The sequence below is a fragment of the Pleurodeles waltl genome, chromosome 3_1, assembly GCF_031143425.1.
Source record: "Pleurodeles waltl isolate 20211129_DDA chromosome 3_1, aPleWal1.hap1.20221129, whole genome shotgun sequence".
Classification (NCBI taxonomy): domain Eukaryota; kingdom Metazoa; phylum Chordata; class Amphibia; order Caudata; family Salamandridae; genus Pleurodeles; species Pleurodeles waltl.
In genome coordinates this window covers 519,762,429-519,779,364 of record NC_090440.1, presented here as the reverse complement: position 1 = coordinate 519,779,364, position 16,936 = coordinate 519,762,429, and the positions used below count along the sequence as shown (strand labels likewise).

The following is a 16,936-nucleotide window of genomic DNA, read 5'->3' as shown; positions in this document are numbered from 1 at the left end:
CAAAGCCAATGGTAAACACTGGGCAGAATGTTTCTGAATGTCTCCAAGATATCTTTAGCAAACTAGTTGGCTGCGTTATCTGAGTGGCTTCAATCTAACCAGACTGTGTTAACAAAGCAAACATTTGAAAACAGCTTACAAAACAAGGGCAACAATTGGCTGCCATCACAGTACCTCCATCAGGAAATCGGAAGTGTCATGGACCAGCAGCGTCAGTGTGCCAATGCGTACATAATTGACACACCACGAGAAGTTGAGTAGAAAAATGGTGGCACAGTGATGGATTACTTGCACTTTAAAATCCTGAAACAAAGAATGGAAACAAAAACAACAAGCAATTAATTGGAAATGGATGGCAGGTAATATTTTGTTAACATTTGTTTGAAATGCATGTTTGGCGAACACTTTGACTTGAAGCTATCTTTTAAAAATATATAATGGACCTTTGTGTAAATCACACAAGTCTACAATTAAATGTGAGAAAACGTTGCTTTGTAACACAACAGAACCAGTGTTTATTATTGTTTCCTTGTTAAATGGGCTGGGCCAGGGGAAATGACAAAGATGGTGGGGGGGGCTTACACAGCACTCCCCCCCCACCCCCCGTCAGTGCGCATGTATGTTTAGCTGGTCGTCACCTGCACACTGTGCTCTCTTCAGCCCGGCACAGTGTTACCAGGCTGGACAGAGTAGTCACAGGCTCCTAGTTTGCCTGGGAGCACCCAGCCAGGGCGCTCCAGCCAATCTTAACGCTGCTATCATGCGGCATTAGGACTGGCCGCAGGGCAGGCTGGGAGCCTGTGCCTCCTGTGACCAGGAAGAAGGAGCGGCAGCACAGCAGCAGCGAGGCAGGTACTTTTTTATGTTCATTTTGTCATTCCCCAAAACTGAGCATAGTTGATGGCCTTCTAGAAACAAGACGAGTCAACGTAACGGTTTGGTTACAAATGTTGATGCTGTCAATTCTCACTTAGTTTTCAAGTCAAATATTCTTTCTACTAAAAAAACAAAGCAAAATGGCTTCCTATGTAATAAACATCTCAATAGCAAAAACCTGTCAAGAATCCAACAGGAGAGTCTGTTCTGCCACTATGCATAGTATGACAGCATTTGGAACAAAATCTAAACTGTAAAAATAAACCTATAAAGTGTATGCTCTCACCTCGTAGAAACATATAGTATGCATAATTCACTGTTTTATTTGTATCTTCGGCTGCATCATTCCCTGAAGTGCACCGAGGGGAGTTTAGTGGCCTCTCAGATTATAAACCCTTGGAGGCTCAGAACACATAAGCATCTTTGGAATGAGGGGTATATGGAGGCTCTATTATATACTAATAGCCAACACGCCTGATCTCTTACTAGCACTGTGTGACAAACGGGGGGAATATGTAGGCCCTTTGGACGAGGCAGATTAGGTTGAAGCAAAGATGGCTCCTCGGGTCCTAGCAATATAAATGCGGCTGAGATTAATTCCGCTGAAATGCATAAGGTGTAATAAAGCCAAATCAGACTATTGAATATCAAGAAGGGCCTTAATCGATGTTTCCTTAAATGCAGGGCTGAGCCGGGTACCTTCGACTATACCCATGACCACTGGGAGCACATTCACTCAATTTCTTCCAGGAATCTGGGTAGACAGGTGGCGGATGGCCCTTCTGGGCTTGATGGAGGAGCTGAAAGGCCCTTCAGGTGCCAACGCATTTATTAATCGCAAAATGGGACATTGCTAGCCACTGGAGATCTGATAAAGACCGACTCAGTACAGGAATGGACACATGGTAGACTGGTGCGACAAGGCACAAAAGTGTATTTATATATTAGGAGATTATAGATAATGGCTTAAATGCCCCATCAAGAAGAGCAATGAGGCCTAATAAGAGAATGCCCTATTAGGTACGTCTAATGACAGAGTAAGTTGACAACTCTCAAGAGAGACAGGCCAGTGTGTCATCTTGTTGAGGCCATATCAGCCTTTGTACCACTTAAGGTGCATAAAATAAGCATAGGCCAGTTTGGTAAAGGAAAACGTGTTAGTTACAGAGGAATATAGCACACCATCATCATCAGTGTGACACAGCAAGGTATCCAGCCTGAAGGGCAATATTAACACCAAACCTTTCTGCAATTGCTCAGTGACACAGGCATACCTATGAAATTTCTAAGAAGAAAGCTATTTTGATTTATTTTCACAGGGTCATTCTGCTAAGAGTAGGGCAGTGTAACCTCCAAAGCCTGAGGATTTAGCATGTATGAGCGTTTGTTTATTTAGCTTCTGAGCGGTTCAGAATACCCATTGCGAATTGTAAATAAAGACACAGGTTTTCCTTTAGTACATAAGAGGGGTTCAGATCGGTCCTTTAACAAAGCCGGGTCTGTGTAGACTATTTATGTGAAGAGCTAACAGAAATATTTCTTTTACAAAAAGTAAATAGCTCTGAGAGGCGAACCTTACACTTTCGCTGAAATTCTTTTTCATGAAAATGTTCCCCTTCCCTCGCACTTCCTGTCAGAATTAAGAACATGGATGTAATGTTTATCCTTTTTCATGCCATTTGCTTTCTTGTGGGTAAGGTTGATCCTACCCAAGCTACAGGTCAAATGCAGAATATCGATTAACCTTGTCATCATTAGGACACATCCATTGAATTTATGAATTTGTAGCGAACAGTAGGGTTGGGAAAGAAACAGTTGTCGAACTGAGTCATGAGGAAATTCTGGGTTGGAGAAGTGTGTTCAGGAAAGGACGTTTTACTCCTTTAAAGTAAACTCAACCTTGTGACTAATCAGCTTCTGTGTTGGAGTCTTTACAAATAATGTGATAAGTTATAACCTTTTATTTTAGAGCATCAAGTTACTGAGGCAACGTTACCCGGTGATTAGGCTAGGGCAGAATCTTTATTTTGTATCTGTAGGACCTATCAATTGTCCAGGTGAGAATCGAGAGCCGTATAGGCCTTACATGGAGATTTATACAATCAAACACAGGCCTCGAATCACAAAGGAATACACAGGAGGTCGAGTGTGGCAAGCGGACACCAATATTCCCAATTTCATAATCAGGAAAATGCGTTATTGTGAAAAGAAATAAGGTACAAATGTATTTTTAAAAATCTTTAATTTTTCAATCTTGTACATTAGTACAGGTGCAATAAGTGTGGCACATTGTTTTAATAGCTCCTATTTTCACACAGTGTAGAAAGAATACATTTAATTAAAAAAAACAGTTTCAGTGAAAAGAATATCAAGGATTGGCAAAGCTAATGGGTCTTGCTCTATTAACCTACTGGATTTGGCAAATATTTTTGCACATGCTGAGCAGCTTCCAGAGAACTCAAAATGTTTTTACCAATGCTGCATAGCATTGTCCAATAAACACAAGGAAGGAAAACGGCACACTGACCCTTCTGAGCTATTCCCTAGGTGCATGCATGCATGAAGATGAGACGTATGTGCTTGCATGCATCACCACACATGCGTATGCCTACTGAATAATGCAGTCACTATTTTTTTTTCTTACCGATCAAATATGGTTATTTGGATCTGTAAATAAAAAAATGCATTTACAGTTATGCTATGTGGCTACGAGAGAGCGAGCATCATAGCAGAGGCAGGCAGGTTATTGGGGAAGAAGTACATGACAGCAAGAAGAACATGATAGCAAGCAGCACACAATGCACAGAGTAACACGGAACTTGGAGATGGGTATTAGGTGGGGGAGAAGCATACAAGGGAGCGTGCTAGAAAACACATGCACTCCCATGGAGTGCTTAGCCAAAAGGAAAAAAGTAGTTTCTGCTCGCAGTGGACGGATAGAATATCACAAATTTAAAGGATGGTAGAGAGACTGTGTCCCAGGGAAGGGCAAACATAAGAAGAAGAAGGAAGCCTTCTAATAAGAAGTAGGCAAATGAAAATAACAAAGTCAGCCAATGGTAAGCACTAGGCGGGCACTAAGCCGGCTGTATGTTTCTCAGAAAGCCCACAAAAGGTATTTTGCAACCAGACTGTTTACACTGTAAAGATAGGAATCTAATGACGGTTTTAGAAATCCCCTAAGTTAGGCTGACCAGAATTTTAAAGCCAAAAACTGGGACATTTCACAAAAATAGAAAAAGGACGAAAATTTTACTTCAACAGAGTGAACGGAATGACAGTGGTCATCAGCATTCAATTACAGCAGAGGAACTAAAAACCTAAATAAAATGCAATTTTTAAAGCCATTATAAAGTCTAATAATTAAATTGCTTTCTTATAACAGCTGGTAACTATCCCTGTTTTTGGAAAACATAAAAAGGCACCGCCCACCGTTTTTAGTCAACCCTACCTAAAAACCGCGACATAAGCTAAATTTCCCAAAATCTGTCAGGACAACCAGTGAAAATCCAGGACAGCTGGCCAAACCCAAATTTTGCTTGAACATTTCATAGTCATATGTTGTTTTTTTGCAGGATTTGCTCTAATAAAATTAAGGGGGGGGGTTGCACACAAAAGTAGATACATTCTCTACAAAAGCTAGACAGAATAAAGCAGTAGCAGTCAAGGCGCGAGATCAGAGTTGGCAAATAAAGTACACTTGTCCCCGGAATTTATTCTAATCCAGGAGGTTCCAGCGTTGTTTGTAGGCAGAATTTGGCTAACTGAAACGTGGTGTCTGTAGCACACCAAGCAGCCACCTCAATCCTCTTCAGGGAAAGTGCATTTTGCGTGTTGATAATGACTATGCAAATTTTTCCATGGGTGGAATTACACACCAAGGCTCATCTCAAAGCTATGCCCCAGCCTAGCTGACAAAAGTCACAGAGACAGTGGCAACGCGTTCAGTTTGTGCCTTTTTCTTGGAATCATAGCAACCACAGAGTGGCTGTTCGTTTGGTTTTTGCCCATCATGTTGTGCTTCAGCCAGCCCATCCTTTTGAGACTGCAGCACTTTCCACGTGAGACTTTTAGCCCCACAGTTATATTAGAAAACGTGGAAGTACAAGTTCCAATTTGCAAAGTGCTGCGGACTTTAGCAGGAGCTTGCTGCAATATATGCAGATTTCTTCTATTTTATTTATTCTCCATCTCCACGAAATCGACATCTTTGAAGGTTAGTAATCAAAATAAAATAAGCATCTGTGTATTACTAATCTTTGAAATGCCTGTCTTTGGTCAACAAAATCACATCGGATTAAAACATGGAATCAATCACCTTTGGATTAAGACGTGGAATGGCGATCTGCTGCTGCTACAATACCGTGTATGCTTTTCAACTTTCCAGTTTTACACCCGACCTTATGGAAATGAGGGAGAGAGATGCTGATGTATTAGGGAAAATGGGAGACAGGGAGGGGGAACCGGGCAAGGCCCAACCATTTACTCTGCCACTGCCCCCAAGTGTAATGATGGAGACTATTTGAGGTCGAGAACTTTACCCAGAACCACATGCAATGAAAGCAGAATGGAAGGTGGTAAACGGTGGCAAGGGTGGTCAAAGGAAAGACTGGGAGAGGTGTTCATGCCCCAAACTGCAAATAAACACGTCGTGGGCAACAGGCTTGTCATCTGCCAGCATCTCAGTATCTCAATCCATAACCAAAGACAATGATGTGTAATGCCATCCCATTTCAGCACCGCGCAGAACTTTCAAGTCTTGCAAGTGAGCATCTGTGCGATACATTGAGGCCCACTATCCACGTGCTGGTTTATCAGATGGACCTATGCCGCTACCCTAGGCACTCAGTTCCTTAACTCAAGACAGCTTTCAAGTACTGTTGTGGCATGGTCATGCCAGGGCAAGGCCACCAAGGTCTCCATCGTACATTGCTCATCCTGAGCATGTGCAGCGATCTTATGTTCTTCAATGTCAGGCGTGTTACTCATCCAGTCCTGGTTTTATCTTTCCATTAACTATAAAGAAATAAATCCAACAGGGCTGGGTGGTCTACTCACACCTGACCAGAGATAACTTGAGATCTTTGAACCTGCATTGCAGTTGTGGAGGCTTAGTAGCACTGCATTTATTGCATTTAAATTGCAGGTTTTTCATATACTCTGTTGACAACGTTTGAAATAAACAGCCTTAAAGGTTATGGAACAAATTGTTTAGTTATCGATTGGAGGAAAGTCTACAGATTTATTTTAACCCAGATGAAGATGGGACACTTACCTTTCTCCGGACATCTGAAGCCACGCTGAAGAGCAGGGACCAGTAAAAGCTGAGCTCCAGCACGTAGTACCAGTACTGGGATGGCAGGTAAGACTAGACAATGGATGGAGAAAGTGTGGTGTTAATCATGTTTCAAGTACAACATCATCAGCATCGTAACTAATGAGCATGACTTAAAAATATCACTCTATTTAATAACATTTGTAGATGTCCACCTAAACAGTGCTGTACATAAACATAAGTTAAGAAGTATGTATAGGTGCACATATCTTGTTTGGCTATTCGTAATGCACAAATAGCTAGCATTTCAAAACCTTTATCCCCCAGAGAATTACACCATACCTGTGATCAAAGACATAATTTACGTAAATTCTGGATTTTTTTTTTTACTCAACAGAAAGTCATGTTGTTTATTAAACATAACTTAAAATATATAAGATGTGTGTAACTGGCGTACATAAGGATTTTGTGCTTCTAATGATGTTTACAAACCACTTGGTCTCCCATCTGGTACTTTATAATATCACCAGAACCCCAAGTCACGGTTGGACACACAAATATGTTCACTTTGTCTGTGAGGCTGGTAAAGACTAATGTCACTCATCAATTTGAATCCACGGGAATATTCCCTGAGGATTCCTTATGCTAGGCATGTACAATGGCTGTCCTAAGTGAAGGAATTCTTGGCCGTGCAAGAGTAGAGGCAAAGAAGCTGCCAGTATTTAAGAGGTCCTTGGCTCAACTGATAATTCAGGAGCTGTAATGGCTGGCCCAATCTGGCCAAAGGATGCATTACTTTGATGGTGGGGGGCGTGGAGATACAACTCTTCATCCAACCCTCGTATCATGCCTATGGACACCACTGCCTAGAAGATACCAAAGCCCAAAACTGCATATCTGTCTCAACTCCATTTGGCAACAGACCAAGCCATAGCAAGGCCCTTTGTGATGTAACACACATTATCCTTACATCATCTTTGCAAAGTTTGTGGCTTTTATTGACCCCTAACCTTCAACAATTGTCTTTGAGTACTGCACCTACACCGAGTGCCTCAATCAAGCTTTTGGATATTTTCAGAGTCCATTCAGTGAGTCAACTAAGTGGATCAGTTAAGGTTACCGATTTCAGATTTTTGCGCATAAAAGTCTACATCTTGTTACCATTCTATAAATATACAAGTTCTGTGTAACCCAGTTCTTCTGTTTGCATTTCGCTTCTAGGGGGTGCTTAGCTGCTTTGTCTCTCTCTCACTTGTGGATTCTCTGCACAGTCCTTTACCCTAATGTCATGCCACCTTTTTATGGGCGAGCATAAAGTGCTCCTTCCATTCTGTAATCTCTCTTTGGGCTTGAAACCACGCCCATGCCATGTCAGTCACTTACATTGGTTTGTGGGCTTGCCTTTTAAAATCGGCTTGCTTTCATTTGTGAAAGGCTTGCATACGTCATGCCTTTTCCGGTGTGTTGCCCACCTACACAGCACCGGTAAAGTACCAAAACATACGGGGCTCGATGTTTTCAGCCTGTTGTCCGGACTACTTTATCTGTTTATTTTCCACGCAGCACGATCGCACTGCATTTTACACAGCGCGATCGCGCTGCGTTTTGTTTTACAACGCTAATAGCTCTAACTCGAACAAATGCAACACCCGTTGCATTGAAAATGGTCATTTACGGAGTAATCTGTATCAACGGAGTAAGCCACACTTGGGCATGTGGCCTAACAATAGCCCCTGCGGTGTGGGGGGCAGCTCTAGAGGGTCCCCTCGGGCACTCCGCACAGGTGGCGGGCACCTGACCGGAGAGCTCCTGAATGGATCCAGAGCATTGGGGTCCCCCATGTATCTTGCAGGTGCGCTCTAGGGTTAGGATGCCTACTCCCAGAATTGTCCTGGAGGTACGTTTTCCAAACCCAGAACACTTTCCTTGTCTGCCTGGGCACCTCTAGAGGACAGCACCCGTGGTGGCTCCTGTCACTTATCAGGTCATGCAACAGTGATAACTCGGGCTACACGGTCTAACAACAAAGTGCTGACGGCAGTGTTTCGCCATAATGTTCGCTTCTTTTATAGGTGATTTATGTAGCACTAACATTGCAGTTCTCAAGTACCAGCTGAGATCTAATCCAAACACCAAATCCTTCCTCCTGTTGAACGAAGTGGTACAGCTTAGGGCACGCTTCAGATCAGTTGAAGTCTTGTTAACTGATGGAGTTATTTATTTGTATTTTTTATGTAGCACTGAAAATATTGCCTGGCGGCCATTTCTTACTTCTTTCGAAATAGCCTTCTATATTAAACCGCTTTACAATAAAGACTGAAATGCTGTACGCATTCACTGTTATATTATTCTTCCATACAAATTAAGCGGACTAGTGTGGGCTCCAGAAACCAGCCATGGTACAACACTCTCAATGGACAATCACACGCTGGAAACACAGTGGTGTAACAAAACTTGAGCCCTTCCCCCCGCAAAGTACATTGAGGGCCCCTCCCCCCAACCCAGTCAGGAGCTCTCAGGCAGAAGTCTGCCACCTTTGCACAGTTTACTGTGCTGAGGGTCCTCCTGGAGCTCAGTCCCCCCCCGCCCCCCCACACACTTCAGGGGCTATTGTTATGCCAGTGTGGCGACCAAGATGCAATCCTGATAAAAACAAACTCACCTGCTTAGGATAATTCTCCCACACGAGCCATATTTCATAAAGCCAAGGTTTCTGAAAACAACAAAATCTTATCAGTGATATTGAAATATGATCAATTCAATCTCTGCTTTTGCCTGACATACTCCATTAAACAAAATCCACTACAGAGAGGTAGGAGAATCAACTCACCCACTCACTCACTCCTAATCCATAACAAATACTCACGAAAATGGGCAGGAGCTTCATTCGCTATTGTGTACTTGTCTGATGCCTGCTGAGCTACCATGAGTACTCCCCTTCTTTAGGGAGCATTTCCTTTACGGATGGAAAAGCCTCAACCACTTGATAGTAGCATGCTTCATCATTGGCTAGTCTAACCCACTGGGATCAGATGATACTTACCTGGCGGTCTCAACCATAACTCCAAGGGAGAACTAGCTCCTCCTGGGGTAGGGAGATCTAGGTAAGTCGTCTACTGGTCAGTTGGGTACCAGTGTGGTAATAAAATGTTAAAGGTACAACTATATCGGGGCATCTAGTGGATCTATAATGGATCCCTTATCAAACTGCTAACATATTTTGGCTGTCGCAGAGGTACTTGCCAGGAAACTTTATTCTCAAAACAGGAGTCCTCCGGCCTTCTTCAGGGCAAAACATCTTTTAATCCCTACGGTATCTAAGTGCCTGTTACTCAAGGTAGTGCTGTAGGCATCAGCCAAGTACACAATAGAGAATGAAGCTCCTGCCCCATTTTCGTGAGTATATACTCAATTTTCAATTCGTCCTTGTCCAATCCTGCAGGCCTCTTTGACTCTACTAAATGATAACATGTCAAAACACCACTATGCAAAACTTGAAAAGTGCTTCTGCAGCAGCTTTCCTTATTTATTAGTCTTTAATGCTGTGAGCAATTGTTTCAGCCAAAATCATACGTACCAATAATATACTCATGCTAAAAAAAAATATTGTGCCCATGCTGAAGAAAAGGGTAGAAGGTGTGGAAGAAACTAGTTACTTACCTGTAGCAATAGTGTTGAGGTTTGCAGATCCCCTAGATTTACTTGCAGTGCAAAGCTGTTAAGAGTCACATTCTGACCCCTTCCTCCCACCATGATAATAAGACCCCAAGTTGTACTATATAGAATTACAATCTCAATGCTGAATCATAGCACTGTAGTTACAAAATGTTAACATTATCCACTTCAGTTTGTCTCAGTGGTTGGTTTGGGCATGCCAAGCTAGGGAACAGAAAGCCAGAAAAGTAAGGGAACCTTAGAATTAATGTGCATGAAAGCCAAACAGTTGTTGTGATGAATAAACCATTGTGAAAATCTGAATAAAATAACAGATTCCTCTGTGCAGTTTAAGATGAAATTCACTGCATGCCTAACATCGAGTATGAAAGAAGGTGCGGACCTATGTAAGTGGAAGGATATCAATCTATGGGATGAGGGGTGGCTTTACTGTGGAGTCTTCAAGGCGACAGGGTGAACAGCTTCTGTATATTGGAATTTTTTATTGATATGCAGAATTCGTGGGCCAAATGGGGGAATTCTGTACATTTTTTGTAGTTTAGCCACACTGAGCTGCTCTTACCAATGTTTCCTCCAATACTCGATGTTGCAAATAACAATTTCAAACTTTGCAAGATCTTTATAAACCAGCACAGCACTCTGCCTTTCTTTTGTTTATCATCTTACTGTATCTAATCTAACAAAGATTGTCAGCTTTACTGCAACCTTCATTGAACTGGATAGCTTCACAAAATAAAAGAAAGACAGGCATGGATGTGACTAAAGTCTGCCTGGAAAGCATGATCTGGGTGAGTAGATTAGAGAAAGCAGACCTTGGGGAGCACAACAAACGATAGTGTTTTGCATTTCGTGTGGTCGGTTTTGGAGGAAAATGGAGTGCACCCTCAGGACAGGTCCTGCGCCGTAGTTCTAGAACCTAGGTGGCAGGTACTATGCTGAGCCTGATGGGCGATTCTTTGATGTAGCCTGTTCTCCATCATTTTGGAGGTTGTAGTTGTACAGAAAAAACCCAGAGAGACAGAGTTAAGGATCCCAGAAGGGGAATCGTGACTGGGAGAGGGATGCATAGCATCATTAGATTCACAAACGCTGTGAGTCAGTCATGTTGCTCCTTACCTTTTGTAGGTTAAGTTCCATCTCCTAACCTTCCAGAGACCGCAATATACTAGAATTGGTACCATAGGAATGGGAACTACGTGAGGGTTGTCCCTCAGTACGATCCCCACATTTGTGCTGGTCTGCCCAAGAGATTTTTACCTATTCCCCCTGCTGAACAATGTACCTAGAGAAAGGGATGGTACAGGGACTAGATGACCGGATGGCTTACGAAGCCTGGTGAGAGCCATAACTTGGAGTTTGGGTAATATCCTAACCGTATTGTCCTGCACCTCATGTGACAACTACTAGTGTTGCACGTGCGTGTCATGTGCCCATGAGCAAGTGTTGTGTAAATTCTGTAACCCTTGACCATGTCTAGAGTGTCTGGTTGGGCCCAGTTATGTGGAAATGTAATGCTATTCTCGTTTAATACCATGTAAAGTGATGATCGTGCTCTATTTAGTAAACTTTGAATAAAAAAGTGTGGAACGAGTTCTACAAGTCGGTGACTTTTTGTGAGGCAAGGGCTCTTCTGTGATTTCAGAAATTCCTTTAAAACTTATACACCAGGTGAATGCTCTTAGTTTGGGTCATTTCTTGAAAACTTGAACCTGGGGTACCCAGCAGTACACACATACTAATGTTGAGGTCACGAGCCCTCTGCTGGTCACTACTAAGCTTGCACCTCCCGAAGGTATATCTTAGTACAGTAATAGTACGACACCTTGCACAAGGCAAGAACAGACAATGGAGTTTATACTTTTGAGTGGTTAATTAAAGACGCATTAGCGAACCCAAGAGGTCTGGTGTTGGCTGCCAGTCCTTTGTCCTTGTCAGTGCTCGTTGTGTTATTTCTTTTGTGAAAAATTATCGCTGGCAGAGCTGTGGGTGCCACGGTGCAAAGCACAGAAGGAGATTGCTTTGAGCGCAGGAGTACTCCTTGTAAAAGAATACCGTGCCATCACTCACACTGAAGTTAGCCAATGGCTGAAGACAGCTGACCCAATGCCTCATGCTTTAGTAGCTGGAAGACAAGTATGAACGTCCCAATAACAGTGGCTGAAGGGGTAGCTGAAAGCCCCTGCGCGTAAGTAAAAAAATATATACAAACACTATATAGTAATAAAATCAAAAGGCCGGCTAACTTGCTAATACCAGTCCTATAAACAAGGTATGACTTTTAGTGGTTCTAAATAAGCCTCCAGTCTACGCAAGATCCAACTGAAGTGGTAGCATAAGAAGTATTCAAGACTAAAGTCAAGGGAACTAGTGCAGAACGCACACTTGCCATAGTTGACAAAGACAGTCCCTTTATGGCAATCTATAGCTTAATAATATGGCTGTGATTACTGCCGGAGAACTAACAGCATTATTAGAAAGTGATCTTTAGAATGTTCCATTGGGTTGCTGGTTGATTTAGGTTTTGTTCAAATATGTTAAAGACTTATTGAGTATTATGACAGTGGAGTAAAGAGTATACCCATTTAATTTCATCTACTCAAAGGTATCATGGCACAGGCCCAGAGGGACAGTGGCAAGGTTTACAATTCTTTAAAAATGAATTAGAAAAAGTAATATATATTATAAGAAGAGGCCCACCAGGGCATTAGGAATTGCTCCTTTTGAGTACAGAAAGGCATTGATACCCCCTAAATGACAATCGTGCATGCTGAGAGGAATGTCTGCCTATAGATATTGATCTGAAAAAGCAAAGAGTAAGGATAGGTATGAAGGCTCCTACACACACATCTCCCATGGGAGAGGAGTACAACAGATCATTGTTGAAATTCAAAATCGTGTTCAGGCTTAAGATCAATAACCTAGACTCGGAGTTTTCAAACGTACTTTTTTTTAAGAAATCAAAGCCCTGCCACCGTAAGGCCGCTGCTTCAGTCTAGGAGGTCACATGTGACAACCCGTCCCAAAGACTCCCTGGAAATGTTTTATTTAAGGCTCGACTCACATTGCCCATCCACACTGAAGGAAATGTATTCAGTTCCATTTTTTCACATTGAAAAACAATCAAAGTTAAAACTCTGATCCCTACGGTTTGGTATGATCATTTTGCAAATCTTTTTTTTCTACTTCCACTTCCACTTCCTCAAAAAAAATCTTTGAAAAAATGTTTGTGAAAATCATATTGTTTCTTCAAGATGAGCCCGCAAATACATGGTAAATCAAATCTCTGCCTCATGCAACCTAATAGGAAAATCTAAGTCCTTGTAACCTATATGTAAATCTTCATGATACTGACACATGCATTGAATTAATCCCTGCTCAAAATTATCGACAAATCGATTTACAGACAAATCAATGTATGGTTTACAGATAAGTTCACTAAGAGAAGGTCATAACTTCAACAAGCCGAAAGTCACTGGCTAAATCCTATAAACCTCTGCTAAAATTCCAATTGTATACATTAGTGAAAGAATACTGTATTAAAATGTAGTGTGCAAACAACAGTATTTGTTTTGCATAAACCCATTGTGATTAACCCTGTGGTTCCTTCATCTTCCACTTGATCAGTTTTTATTGAAAAAATCTCTAACATCACTAAAGACATTGAGGATGAAACCTCCTTTCACTGCCTGTGTATTGTACAATTTAAAAGAGTAAACCACCATCAAAACTACCGTAAGAATTTATGACCACGGTGCAACAGTTTGTATCTATTTCTAAATCAGGCCTTACTGCTTTGATCCAGCAGAGACACCCATCAAGTTCACCATTAGATATTTGCCTGCCAAATACTTCCAACAATTGGCATCGTCCCTTAGCTTTGAAGTTGGGACTATTTTTTCCCATTCTCCTTTTACTGGTCAAATACCTTTCTTCTAGAATGAAGCATTTGTTTGAACTCTACTGAAAGATCCTTCCGTGGACCCTGTGGATCATGGCAGCATTTGGCCCATTTCACTTCGTCATTTTGTTGAAGATTTTAGATAGAACTGTGTTTCTTCAATTGCAGAACTACGTGGAATCTAACATCCTCTTTGATTACCAACCAGCATAGTTTCGCCCAGGAGGAAGTACAGAAATAGCAGTCTCATTTTCAGATGACCTGCAGAGGTTGATGGATGCTAGAGGTCCAGGAGTCTTATTGCTCTTGGACCTCTCTGCAGCATTCAACACCCTAGATAATGCGGACATAGGCGTTAAAGGTGTAAGTGGTTGGAATCATTCCTAGCTGACATCAGATAATGTCAACACCACATGTTCTCTCTACTTCTAAGGATAGGTGTGTCCCATATGATTTTACTCTTTCCACTCTCCTTTTCAACATTTACTTGCCCTGTTTGGCGCTTTTGTTGCATCAGCTCAGAACAAAATTCTTCATGTATAGATGACACTAAAATCATTTTTGGTGTGTCGCCCAGTCAGGGATCTAAGCCAGAAACCACTTACCTCATGCCAGACAGTCTGGAAGTTGCCCACTGGTGGATGTCTACAACCTAACTAAAATTAAATCTGGTCTTTCTGCTACCTTCCCCTGAAATCAGACTTGTTGATCTCGGTTAGACCTGTGGGCCTTAGAGTGGTCTTACCCCAAACATTTTGCCTGCTTGCTTCCATTTTCTCTATAATTTTGCTTCTGTTGACCTTAGGACTGTGCACATTCCCACTGCTGGTCAGTGCTAAAGTGCTTGTGCTCACTCCTCTAAACATGGTTTGATTGGCATATTCCAGATAGGCATATTTAATTTACTTGTAAGCCCCTTGTAGAGAGGAATACAATATTTCCAGGGCTTTTACATTAAATACTTCTAAGGGACCTACAGTACTCACTGTGCAACTCATTAAAGTAGACTGTTAAAACGTTTCCCAGGCCTATCACTGCAGCCTGAATGCAGTGTGACATTGCCATGTCGACTTGGCATTTGAACTCCCTGGCAAGTCTTAAATTCCAATTTTAAAACATATGAGTGACTCATAAGGTGGGCCTTAGGTAGCCCATAGGGCAGCATGATTTGTAAATGAAAGGTTGGACATCTACTTTTAAGTTTTACATGTCCTGGTAGTGAACAACTCCCACATTTGTTTTTCACTACTGTGAGGACTACCCCTCCCATATGATAACATTGTGGCTTCCTTATTACATTTAGTAAGCTGTAATTCCTAAATGAGAGGAGATAGCTAAGTCATGTTTGGTAACTGTAAGGATAGCCCCTTTTTATTGGTAAAGTTGGATTTTCCATTACAATTTTGAAAATGCCACTTCAGAAAGAAGGCATTTTCCTTCCCTTAGCCCTTTGCTCCTGCAGCCTGTCTTTGGTCACATGACTGGGTGTAGCTGACAATTAGACTTTGTGAATGTCTCCCAGACAGTCATACACTGGAGGGATTAGGTGTGCCACAATGGGCTATCAACTGGCAGGATTGGGGTGGAGTGTAACTGACCACCACCCAACCTGCACCTGAATAGACTGTGCACTGCCTACTCACAAGATGCCGAACAACCCTGTATTGTCACTGCAGCTGGCTTGGAGGCAGAGCAGGTGAGTCAGGAAATGCAATGCACTAAAAGAACGTTTCCAGATGCTTCTCCCACCTTCTAGGAGAAGGATATAAAAATAGGACCTTCAGACCACTCTTAAGTTGTCTACTGGTCCTGCAGAAGAACTTTCAGAGGACTGCCTGTTGTTGTGACCCACTGTGAACACTGCAAGACTGCTGCTGTCCCTGAAAAGACTGTTTTGCTGCCTGGAGCCTGCCTTGAACCCTCAGAGGTCAGCCCTGCATCTACACCTGCACCCAGAACAACCAGAATGAATGCGAAGGGCTAGTTTGCTGGCTTTCTGTTCAGAGACACAGCGGCAAACAGGCTCCAACCATCTTGAAACTGCACCTGGACCCATCCTGAGTGGGGCCTGAAACCCCAAGAGGTCTCTATCCACTCCAGGACCCTTGATTGAGGTGCTAAAGGTGCCCAGAAGGACATTTTGCTAAACTGAGGACTTGGATAATATGTGGCTAAAAAGTGCTCGGAGAACCAGGAGGAGACTGATCAACCTGCTCACCTATCCACCCGAGGTGCATCGCTGGTGGGATTGCTTTGCAGCTTCTCCCACTACATTCTTCTCCACAGTAGCAAATCTGTTTCAGTGGTCTTTCACCAAAGGGATATACAAACGTATGGAACTGTCATCAGCTACAGCCCTCTGCTTCATCTGGCTGGAGATTTTCGACTTCCTTTTCTGTGACAAAATCTGAAGATAAAAATCTTGTCTGCAGCTTTGTTGCACAACTATCCCATCACTCCAGTAGGCTTGCCCCGCTCAACTTCTATCTTCTCAGACATTTTGTCATGGTTCTAGGTTCCCAAACCCTCATCCACACTGTCCAATTCTCCCCATGTCGCGTAGATGGAATGCATGTGGTGTGTACATATGGTGGCTTACCGCCTTCATGGTTTTTATTCTCTCTCTCGGTCTGTAATCCTCTCTCTATGTCCATAATCTCCCTGCTACCAGTATCAATCAGCGACGCGACCATTACCATGGCCGTGTACAAGGTATCCTCACAAATCTAACTGCTGCTAGGTTAGTGGTGCAGTCAACATCCTTTCAAGGTTGCAGCAAGTCAGATTGGACTTCTGGGTTACACTTAACCCCTTATCCTATGACCCTACACTGCTTCGTCTCATGTCTTGCACCTGGAAGCTGTGGTCCTATGTCCCCATTCAAAGCACCTGCTCTGTTTGAGGAAACCCTCCTCTTCTGTGTTTGCTTGAGCTGCATAGCATTGCTCCATACCGTTGTCTCCCAGCCTTGATCACCAGCGCATGCAGCTCATGGACCAGCAGACCGCCTGTGGCCATGATCAATTGGTCATGGAGCACTCACTATTGGCATTTCAGCATGCACTAGAAAAGTGTGTCTTGATGAAAACACAGCACGTATTTGGAGTGCTAAATATGTGCCATTTTGTACACATGCTAGGAGCACTTAATACTTGGCATTTTGTACACACGTTTGGAGCGCTTTCTATTTTGGAATGTGTACATGTGTATGC

At 42.6% G+C, this 16,936-nt stretch overlaps 1 protein-coding gene across 1 annotated transcript in view; it reads right to left on the bottom strand.

The window, feature by feature from the left end:
* Positions 1–16,936, bottom strand: part of CERS3 (ceramide synthase 3) — a 242,590-nt gene that overhangs the window by 33,702 nt on the left and 191,952 nt on the right. Inside the window, exons 5-7 of the mRNA XM_069222784.1 lie at positions 8,814–8,864; positions 6,152–6,244; positions 175–303 (exon numbers count right to left, since the gene is read on the bottom strand). Coding sequence (XP_069078885.1) covers positions 175–303; positions 6,152–6,244; positions 8,814–8,864 — 273 coding nt within the window. The remainder of the gene's footprint in view (positions 1–174; positions 304–6,151; positions 6,245–8,813; positions 8,865–16,936) is intronic.